Raw genomic sequence first — 26,694 nt, 5'->3', positions numbered from 1 at the left:
CAGATGGCAATAAAACCTAAAAAGCTGTTAGATAATTACATGCAATAAAGAATCCAGACCAAAAGAAGCAAATCGTTAAACCATGGGGTCAATTCTGAAGCTCAATTGTTGCATGTCCTTCAAAGCACGTTTTAAGTGAAACAGTACACTGCGCTTGCCCTGTGTGACAGCAGCACAGCGGGGTTATCTCTGGCTCTCATAGAGCACGTTAGCCAGTTATCAAGCCAGGGCTTCACCATGAAGATGAGGGAGAGGAAGTAATGAGAACAGAAAAAGATGATGAATAAGAGGATAAGCAAAAAGCTGGAACAGATGGTGAAATCTTACATTTCAAGTGTTGTTTTGACAAATCTTTCAACAAACAGGATCTATGAAATACTCTTAAAAAAGATGGTTCTTTACAGGTTCTTTACTGACATCAATAGTTCTATTTAGAAATTTAGATCTTCCTGAAGAACACTTTTGTGCTGAAATTGTTCTTTGCATGGGGCAATAGGGTTCTTTATTCCTGCCTTTTTGTTTTTTGAATAAGTAACTGTCAATAAATTCTTTCAAAGCTGCAGTGTGATTGGTTGATTCGCAGCACTGGAGTCCTGGCAGCTCAACCGACCAATTTCACAGACTGTCAACACTCTCCACAGGTAAACCTGATTGAATTTTTTATGTACACTACCGGTCAAAAGTTTTGAAACACTTACTCATTCTTTATTATAATTTTTTTCCTTCACATTTTAGAATAATAGTAAAGTCATTAAAACTATGGAATAACATAAATGGAACTATGGGAATTATGTTGTGACTAAACAAAATCCAAAATAAATCAAAACTGTGTTATATTTTAGGAAATGTACTCTTGACATTTTCTCAACCAACTTCTTGAGGTATCACCCTGGGATGCTTTTTAAACAGTATTGAAGGAGTTCCCATCTATATGCTGGGCACTTATTGGCTGCTTTTCTTTATTATTTGGTCCAAGTCATCAATTTCAAAAACTTTTTTTTAAAATTAAATTTATAGATTTATAATGAAATAAATTAATATGGTGGCACAATTATATTTTTGTCTACAAAACTAATTTCAAGAATTTAAGCATACACCTTCAGATCAAAAGATTTTTAAGATCATGGGAAACATTTCGGTCAAGTGTTTTAAAACTTTTGACTGGTAGTGTATGTCGCTAAAGCATTTCAACCATTAGTAGTTTAGCAGGAAAGTTAACAGGGACTAAAAATCCCATTAGCTGAGTTAAATGGGAGTGGGGGTTAATTTAAACTCAGACAGACGCTGTTGGACCCCACAACCCTTATTAACTGCAGAAAGGGGCAGCCACTCAATTACACCAAAATACAGAGTGATGGATGGTGAAGACATCATAGGTGATTGTGCAGATATTTTAGTGAAATTTAGCCTTCATTACATATATTTTGTGTTTCCATGGGACTTTGCTCTTACTTGAAGGATTTATTGTCAGTATGGGAGAAAAATTATTGATTTGGAACAGGATTTCACTTAACAAGTGAAAACCTGTATGACTTTCTTTCTTCTGTGGAACACAGAAGGAGACATTAGGCAGAATGACAGCCTCATTAACCATTACTTTCATTGTTTGGAAAAAAGATTTAATGAAAGTGAACGGTTGCACTGGAGGCATCAGGACACATTAATGTTTACACTACAAATGCAATGTGGTCACATGTGTTTCTGTCCATGTTTGAATGTGGCTTGATTGATCGGAATACAAAACGAATTGGACCCTGTTTACATCTGTTTTTAGCCCGTCTGATCAGATCACTCAAAATGTTACCAGGTGTGAAGAGGGGCCTTCGATTCCTCTGTTTCTAAGCTGTTGTATTAACTAAGATGCGTTTCTCTGCTGTCTTGTTAAGTTTCCCTCAAGATCTTGTTGCATTGTGGTGATTTTGTTCCCACTGAGGAAACTGTGGGTCTCTTGTTCTATTGACTGACATATAACTACCCTGTCGCGAGATAACGCTATAGGGGGAATCTGTAAAGTGTAAGGCCTGTTTCACACCGCAAGTGTAAGCAACACATTACCAGCGCATATGTTTTTCGGTGCCCATGTTAACAAGTTAAGGCCAATTCACACTGCCCCTACAAACTCCAACAAACACGTTTGTTTGTTTTTGTGGACTCAGTGTGTTCACCATGTTGGTGTTTGTTGGGGCAGTTTGACAGTGACAGTTATTCTAAATCCAACAGACAACTTTAGAATGTTGAGGTTTGTAAGAGTTTGTTGGAGTTTCACACTTGAAGCTGAAGCAGTGCAGCAGACCATAGCAGGAGTGTAGCATGAGCAGCAGTGAAACAAGGGTCTATTTTTGCTCATGCTGAATTAAAGTGACAGCACACTGTTGATGAATGAAAACACAGTTGACCAGTTGAAATTATTTTAATTATATAGACATTTCGAGGACCCAATACGTGGCAGAACACACCTCTTTCGCTCTGCCCAAAGGACAATTCTCCTGGAGTAACCTGGAGTAAACTTCAATATTTCGGTTACAAGCCCAGATCTTTAACAACCACGCTACTACCACAATCATTTGAAGAATCTGTGCACCATTGCAAAATCGAAACCAGTGGTTTTTAACTGGTGGGTCACGACCCAAAAATGGGTCACAGGCACTGATCTATATATATATAACTGGATTGCTCATGACGTCACAACAGTGAAGCTACTGCGCCGCCATCTTTGTATTCCCTTACATTCTGTATTTCTATGGGTCTCAATGGGAAATCATCTGTTTTTTTGAGTAATTTTTACCCATCCAGTCACTTTAAAAAATTGTTTTAAGTCTGCATATACAGCATCACAATGCAATCTTCCTATACATGTAATTAGTTATTTATTTGGACTCTTATTTTTCCCCCATTGCTTATTCTAAGTGTGAGCGTGTTATGTTACTCTTTATTGCAGCAGCATTACCTTCAGTGGCGCATGGGTTACCTTAGTAGAAACAAGTTTAAGAAACTGAGGTAAGATATCAGAAGACATTTTCAAACATATGTTTGGCAGGCTTTAAAGTGTTTATTCTGAATAAATAATTATGCTTTGTAACTTTTGTTTACGTTGAACATTCATTGTAGTTATTTTCTTAGGCTAAATGAATATTAGCTATGTAGCTAACGTTAGCTTAGGAAAATAACCACAATGAATAACAGTATAGCTCACCAAGTTAGCTTTTTTGGTCAAGTTGAATATCTACTTGCAGATCAACACTGGTGATACAACTGATGAATGTAATGTGGGCTTGCATTAATTCTCTGTGTGTGATTTGTACTTTTTGCAGTGCAGGCCTGAACACGGCCCAACTCACGGGCATAATTTCTAAAGTGGTCTATTGGAAGTGACGAGGAGCACATGGATATTGTAGAAGTTAAACAAGGTAAGTTTGCAGTTTGGAATTCAATAATCATCCAACTGAATGTTAGATAAAACCGGAATTGGTTTGCAAGAGGAGGAAAAGCTGTATGAGGAGACAGTTGTCAGCCTGGCTTCACTGAAGAGCTGTTTTAACAGGTAAGTGAATAGACAACAATAACTGAGTAAAAAAGATTATACTATCTGTTTTTATTTGCAATGAAGATACTTTTGCAACATGCAGTATAACAATAGTCTTATAAAATTACTGTGTTTCAGATAGTTATAACTTTTAATGTTAATAGAAAAGTTGACCCAAAAATCTAAATTCTGTCATCATTTACTCAACCTCATGTCCTTCCAAATCCATGTGACTTTCTTTTGCAGAACCCCAAAAAAAGTATTTTGTATTCCATATAAGGAAAGTAAATGGTGAGCAAAATAGCTTGTTTTGGTCACCATCGACTTTCATTATATGGACAAAAACATTCTTTAAAATATCATCTTTTGTGTTCTACAGAAAAAGTCATACAGGTTTGGAAGTACATGAGTTTGAGTAAATAGCTGTGTAAGGTCTTACGTAAGTTGGGAGGTAAAGTTCACACTAAGGGCTTAGTATCTACTAGTTAGTTTGTAACTAAGTCAGTGCTTAATTTGGTTGCACCACCTGTTCTTAACTAGTAGGTTGTAAGCTCTCAAAGCGTTGTCGCATATTATGACGTTTACCTGTATTGATCCAATAAACAGCCTTCAAATTTGACACAGAAGTTTTAAAAAGCTGTGAACTTCAGTTTGATCTTGTTACGGTTGATGTTCAAACCTTGTTTGCTCACGTAACTGTCAGCTGTAATAAATTATATCCCCATTAAAATACGATACGTAATAAAAGTAGACTTGATAAATAGTATATTTGCCCCATGTAAATAACAACATATAGGAACTGTAACTAAAATAAATAAGGGGTGATAAATAAATACTAATATAACAGGCTGGAAAAACAGACATTTATTAATTTTAATATCCTATATATATATTTTGAATGTTGAAACTTGACACCGAGCGACGCACCCTGAAAACTGCACCGTTTGAACAGTTTCATGCTGAAGAGACGCTTAAAAGTAAGTTTTTTTTTCTCTCTCTCGTAAATGTCAACGTCATACTGAATGTCTAAATTATTGATGCCTGTCACGCAAAACACAACCTCATTTATATCAATAAATATCAGTCTGCTTTTTTATTCCATTCGTTAATCCTGGTTAACTTAGTGCCCATTTACACCACAACTAGGCTAAGTTGTAACTTATGTATAGCTGGTGCAACCGGCCCCTGAGCTTTATATCTTACTTATTTATTTTTTTTATTTTTTATTTTTTTGCAGTACAAGCTTGCCCAGAGTTTTCCTAACCCGTTTGGAGTGTGATGCAGCACATGTTTCCTTGGCAATGAAGTGGAGCCTAATGTTAGTGCAGCTTCCTGCAAGGCACTTTGAGTATGAAGATGTGATTGTTGTATGGTTCTAGGTAGAACATGTGTGCCTCAAGTTCCTTGAATGCAGAACCACCATGGAGTTCCAGAACCTTTGTGGAGACCCTGGAGATTGGCCTTGTGAGTGTGTGCTGTTGAATAAATCTCTCAGCTGTCTTGCAGACTTTCAGGACACGGTCTGATAAGTCCACCTCGGGACTTCATGTCGATCAGTGTGTTCATCTTGGGAAGATCTCTCGACACTGAGTGCTGATAAATAGGTAGTGCACTGAATCTTCTTCATAATTGTTTTAACTACAAAGCCTGCTATGTACCCCACCACAGCCTCTTTGAACATGGACAAGTTGGGAAGACTTACAGTGATGTTTTTCTCTGTATCTTCTGTTTCAGGTTGAATGTCACTTTGCCTGAAATGCCAGCATATCAGAAGGTGTTGCCTCCAGTACCACTGTGCTATCCGGTAGAGAACAGTTGCCACTAGCTCTGATGGCATGTCTTGCTACCATTCTTTTGAAAGCTGACTTAAATTGCCTTGCTGTGGCATTGTTGTTAAATCCATTAGCAGATTTGTCCCCACATATCTTCACATTTTTATTGTATTGTTCAGTTTAATAGTCCATTTTTGTGTGTACTTGGAAGCTTCTGTTATTGAACAAATATATACAGGTGCATCTCAATAAATTAGAATGTCGTGGAAAAGTTCTTTTATTTCAGTAATTCAACTCAAATTGTGAAACTCGTGTATTAAATAAATTCAATGCACACAGACTGAAGTAGTTTAAGTCTTTGGTTCTTTTAATTGTGATGATTTTGGCTCACATTTAACAAAAACCCACCAATTCACTATCTCAACAAATTAGAATACATCATAAGACCAATAAAAAAAAACATTTTTAGTGAATTGTTGACCTTCTGAAAAGTATGTTCATTTACTGTATATGTACTCAATACTTGGTAGGGGCTCCTTTTGCTTTAATTACTGCCTCAATTCGGCGTGGCATGGAGGTGATCAGTTTGTGGCACTGCTGAGGTGGTATGGAAGCCCAGGTTTCTTTGACAGTGGCCTTCAGCTCATCTGCATTTTTTGGTCTCTTGTTTCTCATTTTCCTCTTGACAATACCCCATAGATTCTCTATGGGGTTCAGGTCTGGTGAGTTTGCTGGCCAGTCAAGCACACCAACACCATGGTCATTTAACCAACTTCTGGTGCTTTTGGCAGTGTGGGCAGGTGCCAAATCCTGCTGGAAAATGAAATCAGCATCTTTAAAAAGCTGGTCAGCAGAAGGAAGCATGAAGTGCTTCAGAATTTCTTGGTAAACGGGTGCAGTGACTTTGGTTTTCAAAAAACACAATGGACCAACACCAGCAGATGACATTGCACCCCAAATCATCACAGACTGTGGAAACTTAACACTGGACTTCAAGCAACTTGGGCTATGAGCTTCTCCACCCTTCCTCCGGACCTTGGTTTCCAAATGAAATACAAAACTTGCTCTCATCTGAAAAGAGGACTTTGGACCACTGGGCAACAGTCCAGTTCTTCTTCTCCTTAGCCCAGGTAAGACGCCTCTGACGTTGTCTGTGGTTCAGGAGTGGCTTAACAAGAGGAATATGACAACTGTAGCCAAATTCCTTGAACATGTCTGTGTGTGGTGGCTCTTGATGCCTTGACCCCAGCCTCAGTCCATTCCTTGTGAAGTTCACCCAAATTCTTGAATCGATTTTGCTTGACAATCATAAGGCTGTGGTTCTATCGGTTGGTTGTGCATCTTTTTCTTCCACACTTTTTCCTTCCACTCAACTTTCTGTTAACATGCTTGGATACAGCACTCTGTGAACAGCCAGCTTCTTTGGCAATGAATGTTTGTGGCTTACCCTCCTTGTGAAGGGTGTCAATGATTGTCTTCTGGACAACTGTCAGATCAGCAGTCTTCCCCATGATTGTGTAGCCTAGTGAACCAAACTGAGAGACCATTTTGAAGGCTCAGGAAACCTTTGCAGGTGTTTTGATTTGATTAGCTGATTGGCATGTCACCATATTCTAATTTTTTGAGATGGTGAATTGGTGGGTTTTTGTTAATGTGAGCCAAAATCATCACAATTAAAAGAACCAAAGACTTAAACTACATCAGTCTGTGTGCACTGAATTTATTTAATACACGAGTTTCACAATTTGAGTTGAATTACTGAAATAAATGAACTTTTCCACGACATTCTAATTTATTGAGATGCACCTGTATGTATGATTTCCTTGAGTGTGCATATGTCAATAAACCTCTTTCTGATTATGATTTAATAGATCAGGGGATTGTTGAAATAATTAAATGCTCACAAGCTGGTATGTACATATTCCAGAAATGAATGCAAATGCATGGGATAATTCCATTAAATAAAGGTAAATTCATGTATATATATACATACTACATATGAACTTGTGTGTGTATATACTATACTACATTTTTATATTTGGTTCTTCTGGACTTATTCTGAAGAGGTACTGTCTGGTTACAATATCAACACACAAAGCTTTTTATTAACAATCACTGATCTCAGTGATTATAACTTTAAAACCTGCCCACTCTACATGGGGATAACGACTCATTTGTGCTTGATAAGTACATAGTCTGTATAAAATACAACCTGTGGGCACTTTTGCCACATCCTTAAACACCGCACATCGGGTCATATTGAGAGTTTCGTCTTTTGATGGTCGATGCCCTCTGTCGGTAGGGAATAGTAAGATGGCTGCCAGAGCACTTCCGGTGGCTTCACCTACTGCTGGCAGTTTAGAATTCTATGAGCGATCCAGTTATATATATAGATCAGTGGTCACAGGTCTTTTCTAATCAGGTCACGGACAGCACGGAAAAACAAATAAATGCAAATATGTGCTAAATGCAAATAATACAATGCAACTAACCATATAATTGTATACACTGCAGTTAGAACAGCTAAATAAAAAGGCTTATCAACTTTAAAATAGAGAAGACATCAAAAGCCTTGCATCCAATAAAACTGAACAGTATTTTGGAGCAAATTCATAACTTCGTAGAAGCTAGACAAATTAGGCAGATGCCAACATGGACAGGTTGCCTAACATGTCCTGTTCCTTAAGATGATAATATGACAATATGACCCAGATTACATTAAATATGGGTTACGGGTTTGGTCGCCACTTGATGAGTCCTGAAGCAAAACCAGTTGACAACCCATGATATAAACCTTGCTGCAGTGATAGAGGTCTAGCATTGTTGTGGACACCGTGTTCAATGATGAGGAATGTGAATGTTCTCAAGTCATTCTGACTGACCTTTCTGAGATATGAGCCTGTTCACTGAAGGAGCCTCAGAGAAGAGGTCTTACATAACTGAAGGTCTTACATAAAGCCGTTTCCTTACTGCTGACTGCTGTGGTGAGGGAGGTCATACATGGCTCACAAGGACCCTCTTGCAAGTTCATTCAGGAAAAGAATCATGAAAAATTAAAAAAATACAAAGCTAAGGTGTGATTGAGAGAAAGTGACAACAGAGTTAAAGATATGGCACAAATGTGATTTAGGGCAAAAAAACCCTGCAGAGTGAAATTTAAAATCATTGCACAGGATTACATTTTGGGAAACGCCATCTCTTAATCTCCTACTGACGTCTCCCAGCTAAATGTCTTCTAACCCTATACAGTGCATTTTGTAACCTGATTACTGTATCATGGAAGTTTCGCTCTACCCAAAACACACTATTAGCACAGGCTGTAAACTTTGAGTACAGTATATCTGTTGTTGTTTCTGCCCACAAGCAGATTAATTGATGTATATTTACAGCCATTGGAAAGCTATCTTCTAGAGTCCAGCAGATTTAAGGTGTAGCTGGATTTCATTACTGTGCTTGCAACTGCAGACTGCGCTACATGGCCAAAAATATGTTGACACCCGAACATCGCAATCATGTGCTTGTTGAGCATTTAATTTCAATACCATAGGCACTAATTACTCCATTTGCTGCTAAATAAAATGTCCTGGTTACTTGCGTAACCTCCGTTCCCTGATGGAGGGAACGAGACGTTGTGTCGATGTAGTGACACTAGGGGTCACTCTTGGGAGCCTGAAACACCTCTGGTCTTTGATAAAAGGCCAATGAAAATTGGTGAGTGGTATTTGCATGCCACTCCCCCGGACATACGGTATAAAAGGAGCTGGTGTGCAACCACTCATTCAGGTTTTGTGCTGAGGAGCCGAGACAAGGACCTGGCCATTTCAGCGTGTAGTTCAGCATTGTGGCAGGAGGGACACAACGTCTCATTCCCTCCATCAGGGAACGGAGGTTACGCAAGTAACCAGGACATTCCCTATCTGTCACTCACTCAACGTTGTGTCGATGTAGTGACACTAGGAGTCCCTATACGAAATGCCGCAATTGGCTGAACTGTGTTACGTGAACTGGCGGTGTGTGACGGGCAGACCACTGTGTGCCTCGTAGCCAGCGCACCAGGCTGACACGTAACCTCCCCCAACGCTGTTATGAGTGTCGAACGGCCCTTTGGGGACAAGTCGACTGCCCAAAAGATAGAGACAGGCTAGCCCAGTCATGGCCTCTTATCATCTTTTTTTTTCTCTCCGCCCCCCCCCCCCAAAAAAAGGAATTAACCGACTGGGGCCACCAGGTCTAATTGGGGGGGTGTCACTCCCAAGAGGAAGACACCGCAGAGACCCCGCCCTGGGGAGGGGGGGGGGGGGTATTTTGAGTGGAAATATGTCACATGGTTTGTGAACACTACTGGGAGTCAACAGCACATGTCTTCAGCTCAGGGGAGGTGAAAGGCGCTATGTGCAAGTGATACACCCGGCCAGCTGTCCCAGACCTACCCGCTTGTGCCTGCCACTACACGGGACGAAACCGGTTCCACCCGGTGTCGCCCAGCCCGCTGCTCTGCAAATGTCTGTTAGAGAGGCACCACTGGTTAAGGCCCAGGAGGCCGCTACACCCCTGGTAGAATGGGCTCGTAGCCCTGCTGGGGGCGGCACGTCCTGGGCGTGATATGCCATTGTTATGGAGTCAATGAGCCAGTGGGCGATCCTCTGCTTGGAGACAGCGCTTCCTTTCCGCTGTCCACCATAGCAGACAAAGAGCTGCTCAGAGACTCTAAAGGGGTCGTGGGAACCTTGGGCACATAGCCCGGTCGGGGTCTCAGGATCACGTGAGTAGCCCGGACCGAACTCCAGGCACGTTTCGCTGACAGAGAACGCTTGCAGGTCTCCTACCCTCTTGATGGAAGTGAGCGCGGTCAGGAGGGCAGTCTTCAAAGAGAGTGCCTTAAGCTCAGCTGACTGCAAGGGCTCAAAGGGGGCTCTCCGTAGACCCTGAAGAACTACAGAGAGGTCCCATGAGGGAACGAGACACGGTCTGAAGGGATTCAACCTCCTGGCGCCTCTCAGGAACTTGATGACTTACCGTCCAATGTGTCATGGTGTGCCGCTATAGCGGCTACATACACCTTCAAGGTGGAGGGGGACCGCCGCCCTTCCAACCTCTCCTTCAGGAAGGAAAGCAACGATCCGACTGCGCATCTCTGTTGGGTCTTCGCATCGGGAAGAACACCACTTAGCAAACAGACGCCACTCAAAGGCATACAGGCACCTCATAGAGGGGGCCCTAGCCTGAGTGATCGTGTCTACCACTGCGGGTGGTAGACCGCTTAAGTCTTCTGCATCCCATCCAGGGGCCAGACATTCCAGAGGTCTGGTCGCGGGCGCCAGATGGTGCCCCGTCCAAGAAAGAAGGTCCTTCCTCAGGGGGATTCGCCGGGGGGGTGGGGGCTGTCGCGAGGAGCGTGAGGTCAGAAATTCATGTCTGGGTGGGCCAGTAGGGTGCTACCAGGATGACCTGCTCCTCGTCCTCCCTGACCTTGCACAGGGTCTGTGCAATTAGGCTCACTGGGGGAAACTCATATTTGCGAAGTCCAGGGGGCCAGCTGTGTGCCAGCGCATCTATACCGAGAGGTGTCTCGGTCAGGGCCTACCAGAGTGGGCAGTGGGAGGATTCTTGGGAGGCGTACAGGTCTACCTGTGCCTGCCCGAATCGACTCCAAATCAGCTAGACCACCTGAGGGTGGAGTCTCCACTCTCCCCTGAGGGTAACCTGCCATGACAGCGCGTCCGCTGCAGTGTTGAGGTCGCCCAGGATGTGAGTGGCTCGCAGCGGCTTGAGGTGCTGCTGACTCCAGAGGAGGAGATGGCGGGTGAGTTGTGACATACAACGGGAGCGCAGACCACCTTGATGGTTGACATATGATACCGTTGCCATGTTGTCTGTCCGAACTAACACATGCTTGCCCTGGATCAACGGCCGAAACCTCCACAGGGCAAGCAGAATTGCAAGCAATTCAAGGCAGTTGATGTGCCAACGTAGCTGCGGGCCCGTCCTGGACCACCAAGGTGGACATTGCCCACCCGAGAGACCGTGCCGTGACCTTCGTCGCCCGGAGAGTGAGGTCGATCGCTGAGCACAGCTCCTGCATAAATCCCGGGGTGGAACTACCCTCGTGCAGTTTCTTTTAGCGCCTTGGCTTGGTGGACTTGCAGGAGAGCCATGGCATGCAGGACGGAGGTGGCTTGTCCAGCGGCACTGTAGGCCTTGGCCGTCAGGGACGACGTAAACCTACAGGCCTTGGACAGAAGCTTTGGGCACCCGCGCCAGGTGGCGGCGCTCTGAGGGCATAGGTTTACCGCGAGTGCCTTATCCACCGGGGGAATCGCCAAATAGCCCCTGGCCGCCCCACCATCGAGGGTAGTGAGGGTGGGGGAGCTGAAAGATCGGGCCTCCCATGACCTTGTCAGCTCCTCGTGCACTTCCAGGAAGAAAGGAACTGGGGTGGGGCGTGGCTGTGAGCGGCACCACGAGCCCAGGAACCAATCATCGAGCCGCGAGGGTTCAGGGGAGAGTGGAAGGTTCTGCTCTAGCCCGACGCATGCGGCTGCCCGAGAAAGCATGTCCATCATTTCTGCATCAACCTGTGACTGGGCGACCGTACCTGAGGGGGAGAGCCCAGCTGAGGCCTCCGCATCCGACTGGACGAGCAAAAAGAGTATTTGCAACGAACAAGAGGTCGAACTCACCGTGAGATGAGCTGGCGGACTCATCCGGAAGTCCGATCGGGGCAGACGAGCGTGCTGGGGAATGGGAGGTCCATTCTTACAAAGCAAGCCGTGACCGCAACGTTGCCATGGTCGTGTTCTCGCAATGAGTACATGATCCATCCACGAACGCTGTCTCCATGTGGGTCACGCCCAGACATGAAAGACAGCAATCGTGACCATCAGAAGTTGAGAGATAACGACCACAACCAGGAATAACACACAAACGGGAAGGCATCTTTAAAAAGGCGCGTCTTTAAAAAGACATTCCGTGTGTGCCGCTCTTTTAGGGAAATGTACTCTTTTAGAGAAATATACTCTCTTATTTCTGCCGAAGCGCCCAGGGGCGTTCTCTGCAGTGCACCAGTGCAGAGGAGGGAGAAGACGCTGAAATGCGCCGTCAGATCCAGCAGAGGTGAATGAACAGTCAGCTAAGTGAACATCGATCGTTCGGCTCCGAAGAGAAAATCTGAATGAGTGGTTGCATATCAGCTCCTATTATACCCGTATGTCTGGGGGGAGTGGCATGCAAATACCACTTGCCAATTTTCATTGGCCTTTTATCAAAGACCAGAGGTGTCTCGGGCTCTCAAGAGTGACCCCTAGTGTCACTACATCGACACAATGTCGAGTGAGTGACAGATAGGGAACACTTTACACTCTTTTAGGAAGGCTTTCCACTAGATGTTGGAACATGGTTGCAGGGTTTTGCTCCTATTCAGACACAAGAGCATCAGTGAGGTCAGGCACTGATGTTGGACAATGGGGCCTGGCTTGCAGTCGGAAGTCCAATTCAAACCCAAGGTGTTCAGTGGGCTTTAGGTCTGGGCTTGGTTACCACATACTTTTGGACATTTTGCTATTGGAACTGCCCTTATCTTTCTGTTCAGCCATGTTGTTTATGGACATAAGAGACATTCTCAGTAAGATTTGAGTAAATTGACTCAAATTATTTAAATGAAAACTTCACTCCACTACAGGAGACCATGCAGTTGACAATATGGGGAAATGCAAGTCAGTTTGATTTGTAAGGAAGCTGATTACTGCAGGCCTTCTCAGTCCCCAGTCATTCTCCATTACTTGGCCTCTAAAGCACAAATTGAGCCTAGTAAGTCAAGAGCCCTCTGCCAAAGTAATCCAAGAAAATTGATTGCACAAACACACACAACACACACACACACACACACACACATAATGTGTCCGACTACAATCATAATGGTGCAATCATTTTCTAATGGTAGGTTTGTGTGTGTGTGTGTGTGTGTGTGTGTGTGTGTGTGTGCGTGTTCAAGCCCTCCTCCAACCCTCTTGTTTGATGGCTCCACTGGCATTTTAAGGTGAAGGGTCATATGAAAGGAAATGTCTCAAACTCTCTTGCTAAAAGGTCTGAAGGACACCATCAATAGAAAAAATCAAAAGCCTTTAAGACCAACAATTCTAATCCACCACAGGAAAGGGCACCAAGTAATGAGAAAATAGTACAGACTGGGAAAGACACACACACACACACACACACACACACACACACACACACACACACACACACACACACACACACATGGGCCCTCACTGTAGGGGGGCCCACAGAAAGGCTTCATTGATATTCCATTATATTATCATTTGTTATATACAGTATAAAGTAATAACATGCTATTGGTTGGAATAAAACGTCGCAAGACTCTGTTTTCCACCTGTAAAATTGGGAGTTCCCCTATAATCTGCCTTGTCTCCTCCCATGTTAGCGACCCCCACCCCCCTCAACAAAAGTCAAAGTGGTCTGTTCCATCAGCTGCGCACAGTCCAAACTGAGTAAACGTCATGATGTCATTTGCTTACTCCGTAAATGTATCTACAGAAATTAATCCAAAATTGGACATTAAAAGAAAAAGGAGCAGAGAAAGTGTGGGAGGTAGCAGACAATTTACAGTTTTTTACAGAAGAAAAGTGAGTCATACGTCAACGTAGCTACGTAGGTGAATATTTGTTTGATATTCATGTAAACATGGTCCAAAATTAACACCTGGCATGCGGCATATGCAAGAAAAAAAATGTTTTTGGTTATTCACCAGGTGGTAGGTAACACTATTAACAACTGCATCATTACATGCTTTTCATTAAACTGTGAACAACAATTAGATGCTTGCTTAATAAAGTGGCGTGCACAATTCAAATCAAACTATCAACATCTGCCGCTACTCTAAAATGAAGATATTTCACTCTAAGATTAAAATTCTGTCGCCATTTACTCACCCTCACCTTCCTGCCTAACCTCTGCCTTTAATCTCCTTTTGTGTTCCACTGAGGGGAAAAAATCATATAGGTTTGGAATAACATGAGTGTGTGCATTAATGATGACATAATTTTCATTTTTGGGTGAACTTTCCCTTTAAGAGTGAACAATGGCTAAAAACGTCACACAGATAGACCTGTTCTTACATCATACAGCCTATTACACTATAAAACTAGACAGATTAGGACTTCACAGTCCTCTGCCTGACCCAGACACAAGAGCATGGGGGAGATGTCCCTCCCGTTAGACTTGTGTAACAGCACTTCTGAATGAAACAGGCTCAACAACTCACATCATGTGTGTGTCAGTGATGACATTGAGAAATTAGTCTCTAACTTAATCTATCTTTCTCTTTCTCGCTCTCTCTCTAAAAAACATGCACACAGGGTCAAAAAAATGAATATGCACCAAGTGCAAAATATGAGTGCAACTTTGCTTTTGTGACTAAATAAAAATGTGTTTCTCGCCTCTTGGCTGGTAACTTTATTAGGAGCTGCAGCATAATACAGTACATGGTCTGCTTTGAATCATAAGAATGATAATCTCACCCTTGCTGATGTAAGTGATGTGAACTATTTAAATCAACTGTCTACTAGAGGTCTACAACCTGACCCAGGTTTTGGGCTGAGTTTTGGTCAGTTTATCAAGTATGACTTTGGGTTTGTAATTAATAAAAAAATAATGAAAAAAAAAAATAGGCCTAAATAAAAAAAAACAATTACCTGTTTCACACACGTTTTCACTCACAGACACGTGAACGGATGAGTTAGGGGCCATTACACCAAATATGTTTTTGCTCGCGTCTGCACTTTTTATCCATTGTTTTCCTATGTAAACACATGCTGGATGGATGTCCTTGATCATTGCACCATGTCTCGCTGTTTCTTCAGCATCTCGTGCAGGACCGCCACATTTTTTGACACCATGTGCAAGAAACTGAATTACAAAAAACTGGCATGTACCGTTAACAACCATTGCATTAGTGTCTTTTTAGCTCTAAATTATTTTTCAACCCCATGTTACATTTTATTAACTGAAGTCAGAAGATTAAAAATCTTCATTAAACATTCTTTACATTTAGGAAGCACAGGAATGTTTGGTTTATTTGTGACTGCAAATATAAACAGAAAAAAAGAATACTAATTGATAATACTAATTACATTAATCATTGAGCCAATATGAATAAAGGATAACAATGTCTGAAGATGCAAACCAACAAACAGACGTTATGTTGTAGACCATTGACTCTGCATAATGGATTTACTTGCATATCATCTAATGGGAACATTTAGCCTACTGAGCCAGTACTTGAAAGCTGAACTTGGTATAGCATAAACAAGCTCGCATATTGCCTCCGTCATGTGCTCCCCATCTGTTGCGAGAGCACGCATGTAATCTGAATGGCCTCTTTAACACATTGAGTATTACTGTATTAATTATAATTGATAATTAAATTCCATAATAGATATGTCGTATGTTCATCATCACATTATTAAGCATTTATAAAATGCTTAATGCATTTGGCATTTGCACACCCTGGCACAGCCACGGCTACGCCAATGTTTAAACTGTTACACATGGTTTTTGATTGTTCTGCACCAAGCAAAGTTTCTGAATTACAAAAATCTGAATTTAACAGTCGGGCTGGTTAGGGTTGGGTCACACAGTCTCAGGTACGGGTCGGGTTCGGGCTTCATTTTCAGGCCTGTGCAGACCTGTACTGCCTACTAAAGCAAACATCTGTCATGACTCGCACATCCTCCATTTTCCCATTAAAGGTTTATCTAGAATTCCATGTGACGAAAACAGGGCCAAAATATATTAATATACTTAGAGACATACACTCACTGAGCACTTTATTAAGAATACCTGTACCTACTTACTCATGTGATTATCAAATCAGCCAATTGTGTGGCAGCATATGCAATGTGCAATGCATAAAATCAGATAGATACAGGTCAGGAGCTTCAGTTAATGTTCACATCAGCCACGCCGGTGGCTGCTGGCAGAGGAGCGTGACGCCGACGTGGTAATAGATCTAGTGGTGTTGGAACAATTTATCGCTCAGTTGCCGAGAAGAACCACGGAATGGGTCCAGTGCCACCATCTGGCGTCACTAGACCAGGCTGTCCAACTGGCAGAGGACCATCTGGTGGCGTATCCAGGGGCCAGCAAGCCCTCTCCTTCTGTCTCTCCCTCTCTCTCCTCCCTCCCCCTCCCCTTCCCACTGTCTTGTTCTTATTCCCCAGAAACGGGGAATTATGACCCCAAACAAGTTCCCCGGTCCCGAGGATCTTTCAACCCTCCGGTTCCCGCTATCTCTCTCCGCTCTCCCCCACAAGCTGGTGAATCCGCTGCCGCGGGTGTGGGCATGAAGTCTGGGCCTGTCTGCTGGAGCTGCGGTGAACCTGGGCACTTCCAGGACTGATGTCCCACCACATAAGTGGAGATGTTGGACCAGATCCCCGATGTGCCACAGGCCACCTGTGAATATTAAGGGGGGTACATACCAAGCCTTGGTGGATTCAGGTTGTAGCCAAACCTCCACCAAGACTTGGTTCAATCCGAGGCTCTGGATACAGGCCGATGGGTAAAGGTAAGGTGTGTGCACAGGGATATTCAAAATTACCCTTTGGTGATGGTCATCATTCAATTTCAGGGACAAAAGCATAGTGTCGAGGCTGCGTTTAGTCCCCGCCTTTCCCATCCACTAATTTTGGGTACGAATTGGCCGGCATTTACAACCTTATTGAGGGGAATATGAGTGGATGGTTCCTGCAACCAAGCATATCAGTATGTGATGTGTTATTTGATGACTGGGGAGGCGGTGCCAGGGCCATCTACGTCAGCTCGACGTCAGGAGGGCATAAGGGAGGGGGAAGTCTTGGCTTCCCCAGCCCTTAGAGGATTTCCCTCTCGAGCAGAAGCGAGACGAGACCCGTAGGCACGCTTTCGACCAAGTGAAAGTGATGGATGGTCAACGCCTCCAGCCGGACATTGCACTCTCATACCCGTATTTTTCAATTTTTAAGGATCGGTTGTATCGAGTGACGCAGGATACTCAGACAAAGAAGGATACAACCCAGTTGCAGAGCCGTCAGGAAATTTTATTACAGACGGCTCATTATAATCCAATGGCAGGTCACTTAGGGCAGGAAAAAACACTGAACTGCCTAATGGCCCATTTATGCTGGCCGGGCATTCGAGGGGATGTTAACAGGTGGTGTGCGGCATGCCATGAATGTCAGCAGGTGAATTGACCGGCCACCCCAAGAGCACCATTGTGCCCCCTTCTATTGATCGAGGTCCCCTTCGAAAGAATTGGTATGGACCTCGTCGGGCCATTAGAATGGACGGCACGTGGGCATTGCTTTTTGTTGGTTCTGGTGGACTATGCAATGCGCTATCCGGAAGCAGTGCCTCTGCCCAACATCTCAGTATGAAGTGTTGCGGAGGTATTCTTCAGAATTATCTCCTGAGTGGGGATTCCAAAAGAAATCCTCACTGTTCAGGGCACTAAGTTCATGTCACGCACAGTATGTGAACTGTGTGATTTATTGGGGATTAAATCGATTCGTAACAGCGTTTACCACCCCCAAACAGAAGGCTTGGTCGAACGACTTAATCAGATCCTAAAGAATATGATTCGGAAGTTCGTGCATGATGACACTCGGAATTGGGACAAGTGGCTCGAGTCCCTATTATTTGCACTTTGAGAGGTCCCGCAAGCCTCCACGGGGTTTTCCCCATTTGAATTAATGTATGGGCGCCGACCGCATGGCGTGCTCGACATCCTATGGGAAAATTGGGAGGAGGGACCTTCAAACAGTAAAAACGACATTTAATACGTTCTTGACCTGAGAGCAAAACTTCACACACTGGGGCAATTAACACATGAGAATTTGCTCCAGGCTCAAGAACGTCAAAGCCATCTGTATAATAGGAGCACTCGACTATGGGAACTTACGCCTGGAGATAAAGTCCTTGTATTGCTCCCCACATCGAGCTCTAAATTACTCGCCAAGTGGCAAGGGCCCTTTGAGGTCACACAGCGAGTCGGGGAAATCGATTACGAGGTGAAACGAACAGATAGAGGCAGAGCACGTCAGAGTTACCACCTCAACCTCATTGTAGTGTAGTGATATCGTGAGAATGGGGGTGTGAACGAGAGAGAGATTGCGAGAGTTAGGAGAGCGATCATGTAGTTGAGATAGTGGTTAATAAAGTTGATAAAGCAACAACAAAGACTGGTTATTGAGACGAGCAACACAATATAAATGGCAACGAGGATGAACACATAAAAAGAACGATTAGGATTACCATTCAACTGTCGTTGGAAGCGACATTTGTATCTGATAGACTGACAGAGCTGGCATGGAAGGGGAAGAAGCCATAGCATGAGCACCGCCGATACATGTCACACAGGCTCAGTTATCGCTGCCTATTCCATTGAACCTCAGAGTTTCGGATTTGTATGCAGAATACAAAACATGGAAAGACTCTTACAGTTTCTTTGAGTTGGCCAGTGGAACTATCAATGCTGCCGATGCAGTAAGACGTGCTACTTTTTTGCATTGTATTGGTGCTCCAGTGCAGAGGATTTCTGCGAATCTCCCAGGTCCTAAAGATTCATATACGGAGACTGTAGCTGCACTGGATGCCTACTTTACTCCATGGAAAAATGAAAGACACAAATTCAGACTGAGATCTCAACTACAAGATGAAACAATTGACACATTTGTGAACGCGTGAAGGGAATTGGCCAAATCTTGTGAGTTCGGAGCTTTAGAACGTGATATGGTACGAGATCAACTCGTAGAGAAATGTGCACATAGACGATTAAGAGATAAACTGTTGCAGGAAGAAGGGCTTATGTTGGAAAGAGCATTAACTGTTGCTAGAATTTTTGAATCAGCCCAAGCAGAGTCTAAAGTGCTTTCAGAAAACAATACCAAAGAAAAAGAGAATCACGTTAATTTCACGAAGGGTACAAGAGCTCCAAACACAAAAGAGAATCAACAAAATGCCAGAAGAGGGCAATTTGAAAAGAACAACAGCAACACCAAGTGTTATAGATGTGGACTGACAACACGTAAAGCAGATAACTGTGGGGCAAAATCAGCAACGTGTCTGTACCGCAGAAAAACCGGTCATTATGCACATGTTTGCAGAAAGAAAAACAACTCACAGTAGCATAAAAATGACAGATACAAGGCCAAAGACAAGTCAGACCACAAAGACAATCCAGTGAGAGTAGTAAATGACAATTCTGATTCTTATGAATTTGTGTATTCAATTGATCCAGAAGGAAAAGAGACCATAAGAGTTAATGGACAGAGGCTGAAGATGGTCATAGATTCAGGAAGTGGAAGAAATTTCATTGGAGAAGAACTATATTACAGATTGTTTGCACAAAAAGTTGAACTAAAACAAACCAAGAGATAATTCTACACCTATGCACAGACGCACACTCTCCACTGTGTAGGATTTTTTTGTAGCACATTTTGAATGGAAGGATAATGACAGAAAAGATGAAATTTTTGTAATCAAAGGAAATGTAGAGCCGGTGTTAGGAAGACAGTCATGTTTTGACTTAAAGATTCTGAATACCACAGACCAGGTAATTGAAATTTCATCAGAAAGATTTTTGAAACTTGAGGCTGAATATCAGTCTTTGTTTAAAGGACTGGGACAAATCAAAGGTTACAGCCATAAAATATTGGTGAATGAAAAGGTCACACCTGTAGCTCAGGCTTTACGGAGAGTACCTTACCTGATGGTAGAGGCTGTGAATCAGGAGCTGGACAAAATGCTGGAAGATGAAATCATAGAGGAAGTGCATGAAGGATCTGAATGGGTGTCAAACATTCTTCTCATTCCAAAAAAATACACTAAAGAAGTGAGACTTTGTGTAGAACTGAGAGAGGTGAATAAAGCGGTAGTAAGAGAAAGACACCCTGTACCAACAATAGACAGTATACTGCAAGCAATTCAGGGAGCAAAGGTGTTTGCAAAACTGGATGCCCGCAAAGGCTTCTGGCAAAATGACCACATTCATTACACACAGAGGATGCTACCTTTTTAGGAAGGTTCCGTTCGGATTGTCTAGTGCTCCTGAAGCATACCAGAAAGCCATGGACTCTATGTTATGTGGGATGCCAGGTGTGGTGTGCTACATGGATGACGTGGTCGTGTTTGCTGAAAATGAAAATGAGCTGGAGCAAAGACTGAGAAATGTTTTTCAAAGGTTCCAAGAAAAGGGACTGACATTGAATAAGGAACATTTTTTCTTTGGACTTAAGCAGATTGAGATTTTGGGTCACGTTGTCACAGCGGACCAGATGCACGAGAGGTTGAAGCAGTTTGTAATGCTCCCAGGCCTGAAAATGTTGCACAGATATGTTCATTCCTAGGCACTTGTGGATTTTTGATGAAGTTTGTTCCCAATTACGCAAATCTGTCTGAACCTCTCAGAAAACTGACCAGACAAGGACAAGAGTGGCAGTGGTAATCTGAAGCAGAAAATGCATTTAAAAGACTGAAAAAAGAATTAACTAGTGAGCCATGCCTAGCATACTTCAACATAAATGCTCCAACAGTTGTGATTAGTGATGCAAGTCCAGTTGAACTTGGAGCAGTTTTGCTTCAGACACAAGAAGATGGAGCTAAGAAACCTGTAGCATATGCAAGCCGCTCTCTGACACCCACAGAAAGGCGTTACTCTCCAATAGAGCGGGAAGCCCTAGGGTGCGTATGGGCGGTGGAACACTTCAAAGCGTATTTGTGGAGAGGCAGATTTACTCTTCAAATGGATCATCGACCTCTCATTTATATGCTCAGTTCAGAGAAGTCGAAGCTTTTGCCTCCTAGAATACAAAGACTTGGACTGAGACTGTATCCATATGACTACAAGATTGAACACATTGCAGGTAAAGACAATGTTGCAGACTCACTTTCTAGACTTCCTTTACTGGAAACCAAGGACAACATTTACGTGGACACGTATATGGACAGAGTGTTGTCTGTAAATATGATGGATGTACAAGCCTTGACTCTTGAGGAACTTAAAAGAGCTACAATGAAAGATACTACCTTGACGCAACTGATTTCCATAGTGGAGACAGGACAATGGCCTGCTACAATTCCTGAAAGCTTACAACCATACAAATGCTGCTCAGCTGAGTTGTCAACCCATAATGGTCTTTTGCTGCGGGGACACGGGATAGTTCTTCCTTCTGCACTGGTCCAGCAAGCTTTGAAAATTGCACACGAGAAACATCAAGGTATAATTCGCACAAAGCAATCTTGAGAAGCAAATTCTATTGACCTAATATGGACATGGAGGTAGAAAGAATGGTCAAAAACTGTAATGCGTGTGTTCTGAATCAACCCTTGCATGAAGATCAACCACTGCATCCATTAGAACTACCACCTAGACCATGGACCAAGATAGGTGTTGATTTGGTGGGTCCTATTCAGAATGTCTATATACTTACTGTTATAGACTACTACACGTCATACCCTGAAGCAGTAGTCATTGCTGATATAACTTCCGAGACCGTTACCAAGGAAATGATGAAAATATTTGCCCGATTTGGGTATCCATTGGAAGTAGTGACTGATAACGGGAAGCAGTTTGTCGGCAAAGTTTTCGAGGCATTTCTGAGAACTGGTGGAGTTAAGTACAATCAAGGCCTCACCTTACTACCCCAAAAGTAATGGTAAAATAGAAACATTTAATCGTTACTTGAAAAAAGCCTTCAAAGCAGCCAAACGTATGCCCACTCATCAAAAAGCATGGTTTCATCAATCAAACTGAGAGCGGGGATTCTGGAGTAGAAGTGTTCGAGGCTGCCCTGAATGTCTTTCCACACTGGGATGTCTCTCAGTAGGGCCCACTCAAGTTTTTCTGTGTTCTCCAATGAGGGGCTCCAATTTTGGAGGTAATCCACAGATGCTGAATAAAAGTTTCTCACTGCACAAAAGAAATCATCTACTCACATGTCACCAACTTCAACAAGGGCATCCAACTGCTTTTAAATGTTAGAGGGTATGAATGATCCCTCCAGCCTGGTCTGCAAGACTTTTCTCAGTTGATGAATGTGCAAAGCTATGGTCGTGTACAACAGAATGATAAGCAAAAACAAGCTTCACTTGCATGCGTCTTGTCAGATTCTGAACTTTGCTTCACAAAAAAATTGCTAACACTTGGTGTGGCACACTTACTTTTAGAAGCATCCACATGCTTTTTTGTACGAGCATGCTGCGCGATGTCAGTGTGGCCTCCATGGGCGATGGAAAAGCGAGCTCCACAAATCTCACACCTCAATTTACTAGGCTCTGTCTGTGCCTCCTTTTTTTTTTTTTTTTTTTACATTTTAAGATCCTCATTAAATGTACATGCACACTTCCTTGACATTTTTCCAACCGCAATTTCATCTGTGTGCTTTTTCAAACTGACTCTTCAATCAGTTCACTAACTGGACGTCTATTGCTAGGGGATTCTGATTGGATAGTTTAATCCAATCATGTACTTCAAATAAGAGTGTGATTTTATTGGTTTTACAAACTGCATCCTTGACTACCTTTGATTAGAATACTCACATGACTGAGAAAGCTGCATAGGCGATAGAGAAATTTTAGGAGATGGGAAATATGGGACAAAACACAATTTTTTTCGGGACACTAGAAAAAGTGCTTAAATACAGGACTGTCCCGGGAAAAACAGGACGTCTGGCCACCCCTCTTACACAATATAAAGAAATGTTACATAAAACTACTAAATAAAACACCTGATTTATATTTATATAAAAGGTTTACGTAAAAGGTTTTTCAAAGTAAGCTAAAGACTTGTAATAGAAGATAGATATACAGTATATCCTCATACAATGTCAAATACACAACCATTAAAGCAGTGGTTCTCAATATTTTTGGTTCACGCCCCTCCATTCATCCGCATTTACCTATCAGAAAGTCTCACTGGAGACCTTTTTACACTAGATAGTTATTTTTAATAAAAACTGATAATTGCAAGGATTCAAGCATGTGGATGGAAAAAAGTCTCAGCAGTCTCTATAAAAGTATTTTTTAAATCCTCATCCAGTTATATTAAATGACTGTGATTGGCCCATCCTGGCCAGCACTATATAAAAAAGTAACAAGTATCATGTGACAGTGCCGTCTATGTGCTGTTTCGTCCGTGGCCAGGACCTCTGTATAATAATTTAAACTTGATTAATTATAATGACAAACTTTAATTAACACTGAAATAAAAACAGACCTTTCGGCCATCATTTACTCACCCTCGTTGTTCAAAACCAGTATGACTTTTTCATCCATGAAACAGTAGATTGAGGGAAAAGAGGAACGTGATTGTGGCTATCCAAACTCCAAAAGCACACATCAAAGCACTTTAAAATAGTCCATAACACTTGTGCCTTAGATCTAAATTCTTCTGAAGCCATATGATAGTATTGTGAGAAGTACAGACCGAAATGTAAGAGTTAATTCACCTCTTCATCCATTTGAAACTGGCATGCACGCCAGAACAGCTTGTTTACATAAGCGTTACGAGCATGCCTGACACCATGAATGCTCTGGACTGTTGAGAGCTGAGCGCGCATTATGTACTGTGGTGCCAGGCGAAACTTCAAACAAGGCAGGACAAAAGGCAGAGGAAAATAATTTGTGCACATTGTTTCTTGTGTTCATCATGAGTACTTTTCTTCAATGTGTAAACCCAGCTATGAAAAAATAAATAAAATTAAATAAAATTCAGGGCATTGGGAAAAGCTGAATGGTACTCACCACTCAGAGTCAACAGGCGTGATGTCAATGCGAGGTGTGATGAAGGGCAGGGTAGTTGGTCTTGCCATTATGTCTTCATCAGGACTGCGTGACCTCTCTGTCTGCCGCCATGACAAAGGAGGCAACTGCAGGTTACCAGAAAAACGCCGGCGCCTCCGGCACAGGTCCATCCCTAGTGTACAACCTGAAGATGTGAAAGATTCACTTAGTCTGCAGTCCTGAGGCACTTTACTGTCCTAGAGTCAGAAAGAGGGAAAGAGGTGGGGGAAAAAATATATTTTTAAAATGTGCACACAGTAATATTGATGTTTATGTTGCGTTGACACCCAGCAGCGTACATGCAGCATCACACAAAAACAGAAGTTACTTATTTACCAATTTTGTTGTAGAAATGCTCTATTAGCAGTCAGCCATGATCACTGTAATATATTTCACTAGTCATGGCGTCCAATTACAAGGGATTATCAAGATAAAACAAGCAATATTTGGCTGTTCATATTCGGATCAACATGCTGGTGCTCATGAATTTGTGGCCAGCACCACATGTAGAATGAAGCAGATTTTTCTCTAAGAATTACATGATTTCAGTCTTCACATAAGTGTACATCATTTTAAACGTTTTTTTTTTTTTTTTTTACACTATTCAGTTGTTACAGTTTATTATGTTTAGCAATTAGCAAAAAGGAATTGAGTGCACCTTTAATATGTAAATTAATAGAGACACTATAATTACAACAGGAGACACAAGAGAATTTGTATTAGCCTTTCACGCCACTAGAGGGAGGCAACGCCTTTCTCTCAAAATCCAAATCTGGGCCTGTATATACAAAAAATCTTCAGGCTAAAAGTAGCTCCTAACGCTGAAATTTAGGAGCAACTCTTAAAAACTAGGGGCATGTCTCTCCTCATTTCAGGACATGGACTTGGACTAGGACTAATCTTTATCTAAGAGTAATTCATGTAGCAGTCTAATGCTAAAAGTAGCTCCTAAACACTTGACAGCTTAGAAGTCATCCTGAGGACTTCTAAATCCTTTTGAGTGACTTACAAATGATCCGAAGCATGTTTGCTGCTGTCAATCCACATTAAATACAATATATTAGAATGTTTTTATGACCTGGACTGTTTAAGAAGGTATCACCTGAATCACAATTGAGTCTTTATATCAATATTATAAATATATTTTAAATATTATAATGTTGACATTGACTTTTAAAAAATGTATAGCCTGAATAGTGAGGGTGTTTTCATTATCGTAAACTTAGTTACAGTTGCAGGTACCTCTCCCATGAATCAAAACAACCCAATTACACTGGATTTAAAGGTTTTTGATCTATCTATCTATCTATCTATCTATTGTCTGTCTGTCTGTCTGTCTGCAGCCTCAGCTTTCTGTTCTTGGCAAACAGAAGTGGAACCCAACAAGGTCTTCTGCTGTTGTAGACCATCCGCCTCAAGGTTTGACGAGTTGTGCATTCTGGGATGCTATTCTGCTCACTACAATTGTACAGAATGGTTATCTAAGTTACTGTAGCCTTTCTGTCAGCTCGAACCAGTCTGGTCATTCTCATTGACCTCTCTCATCAACAAGGAGTTTCCATCTGCAGAACAGCCACTCACTGGATTTTTTTTTGTTTTTTACCCATTCTGATGGTTGATGTGAACAATAACTGAAGGTCCTGACCCGTATCTGTATGATTTTATGCATTGCACTGCTGCCACATGATTGGCTGATTAGATAATCACATGAATAAGTAGGTGTACAGGTCTTCCTAATAAAGTGGTCGGTGAGTGTATATCGTTGTCTTCACTGACAAATAGTGGTTCCCTGTCTATCAATCACTGTGGGCGATTTAAAAGAGAATGCTCATAAAACGTGACATAATTCATAGCAATGAGGTCAACCCCGACTTACTCTTATCTTAAGATTTGCTTAGTAAAACTTGATCTTAGCAGTTTTGTCAATAGGTTTTAAGCAAAAAAACCTAGCTAGGAACTCTTTGGAGAACTCCTAGTGGTAAGATAAAAATCTTTTTGACTTTTTTTTTGCAACAGTCCTGTTACAAGATCAACAAAAATACAAATTGTAGACAAGAGTAGACATTAGAGAGTTTGTATTAGCCTTTCAAGCCACTAGAGGGAGGCAACGCCTTTCTCTCAAAATCCAAATAAGACTTTTCTTGCAACAGTCCTGTTACAAGTTCAGCAAAAATATGTATTTATTTATTTATTTATTTTGGACATGGTGGTACCATGGCATTCTCTGATACCTCTTTCATAGAACTTTAATATGAGACATTGCATTGTGGGGCTTAGCTCTTATACTGGTTCCCCGTTCGCCACAATGCTGTTCAGTAAGCATTTCTAATTCGTTTATCAACCTGATAACTAAAGTTGTTTCCGGAGCACTTTTTGAGTGATATTTAGCATTTCAGTTGTGTCTTGGACACATAGTCAGTACAGAAAAAATGTCTTAAAAATGCCTTTAAGCATTACAGAAATTATGTTGCAACTTATAAAGGTTCAATTTACATTTAATTATAAAAAAAGTACTGCATATTCTCTCTCACATACAGTACAAATACAACAAAACATACATATAAA

General features: G+C 42.1%; 1 protein-coding gene across 1 annotated transcript in view; it reads right to left on the bottom strand.

The window, feature by feature from the left end:
- The window catches only part of pde4ba (phosphodiesterase 4B, cAMP-specific a), a 293,954-nt gene that overhangs the window by 165,226 nt on the left and 102,034 nt on the right, over positions 1-26,694 (bottom strand). The window contains exon 3 of the mRNA XM_051707188.1: positions 24,091-24,326. Coding sequence (XP_051563148.1) covers positions 24,091-24,326 — 236 coding nt within the window. The remainder of the gene's footprint in view (positions 1-24,090; positions 24,327-26,694) is intronic.

This window comes from Myxocyprinus asiaticus, chromosome 9, assembly GCF_019703515.2.
Source record: "Myxocyprinus asiaticus isolate MX2 ecotype Aquarium Trade chromosome 9, UBuf_Myxa_2, whole genome shotgun sequence".
Lineage (NCBI taxonomy): Eukaryota > Metazoa > Chordata > Actinopteri > Cypriniformes > Catostomidae > Myxocyprinus > Myxocyprinus asiaticus.
This window is presented reverse-complemented; position numbering and strand designations above follow the sequence as displayed.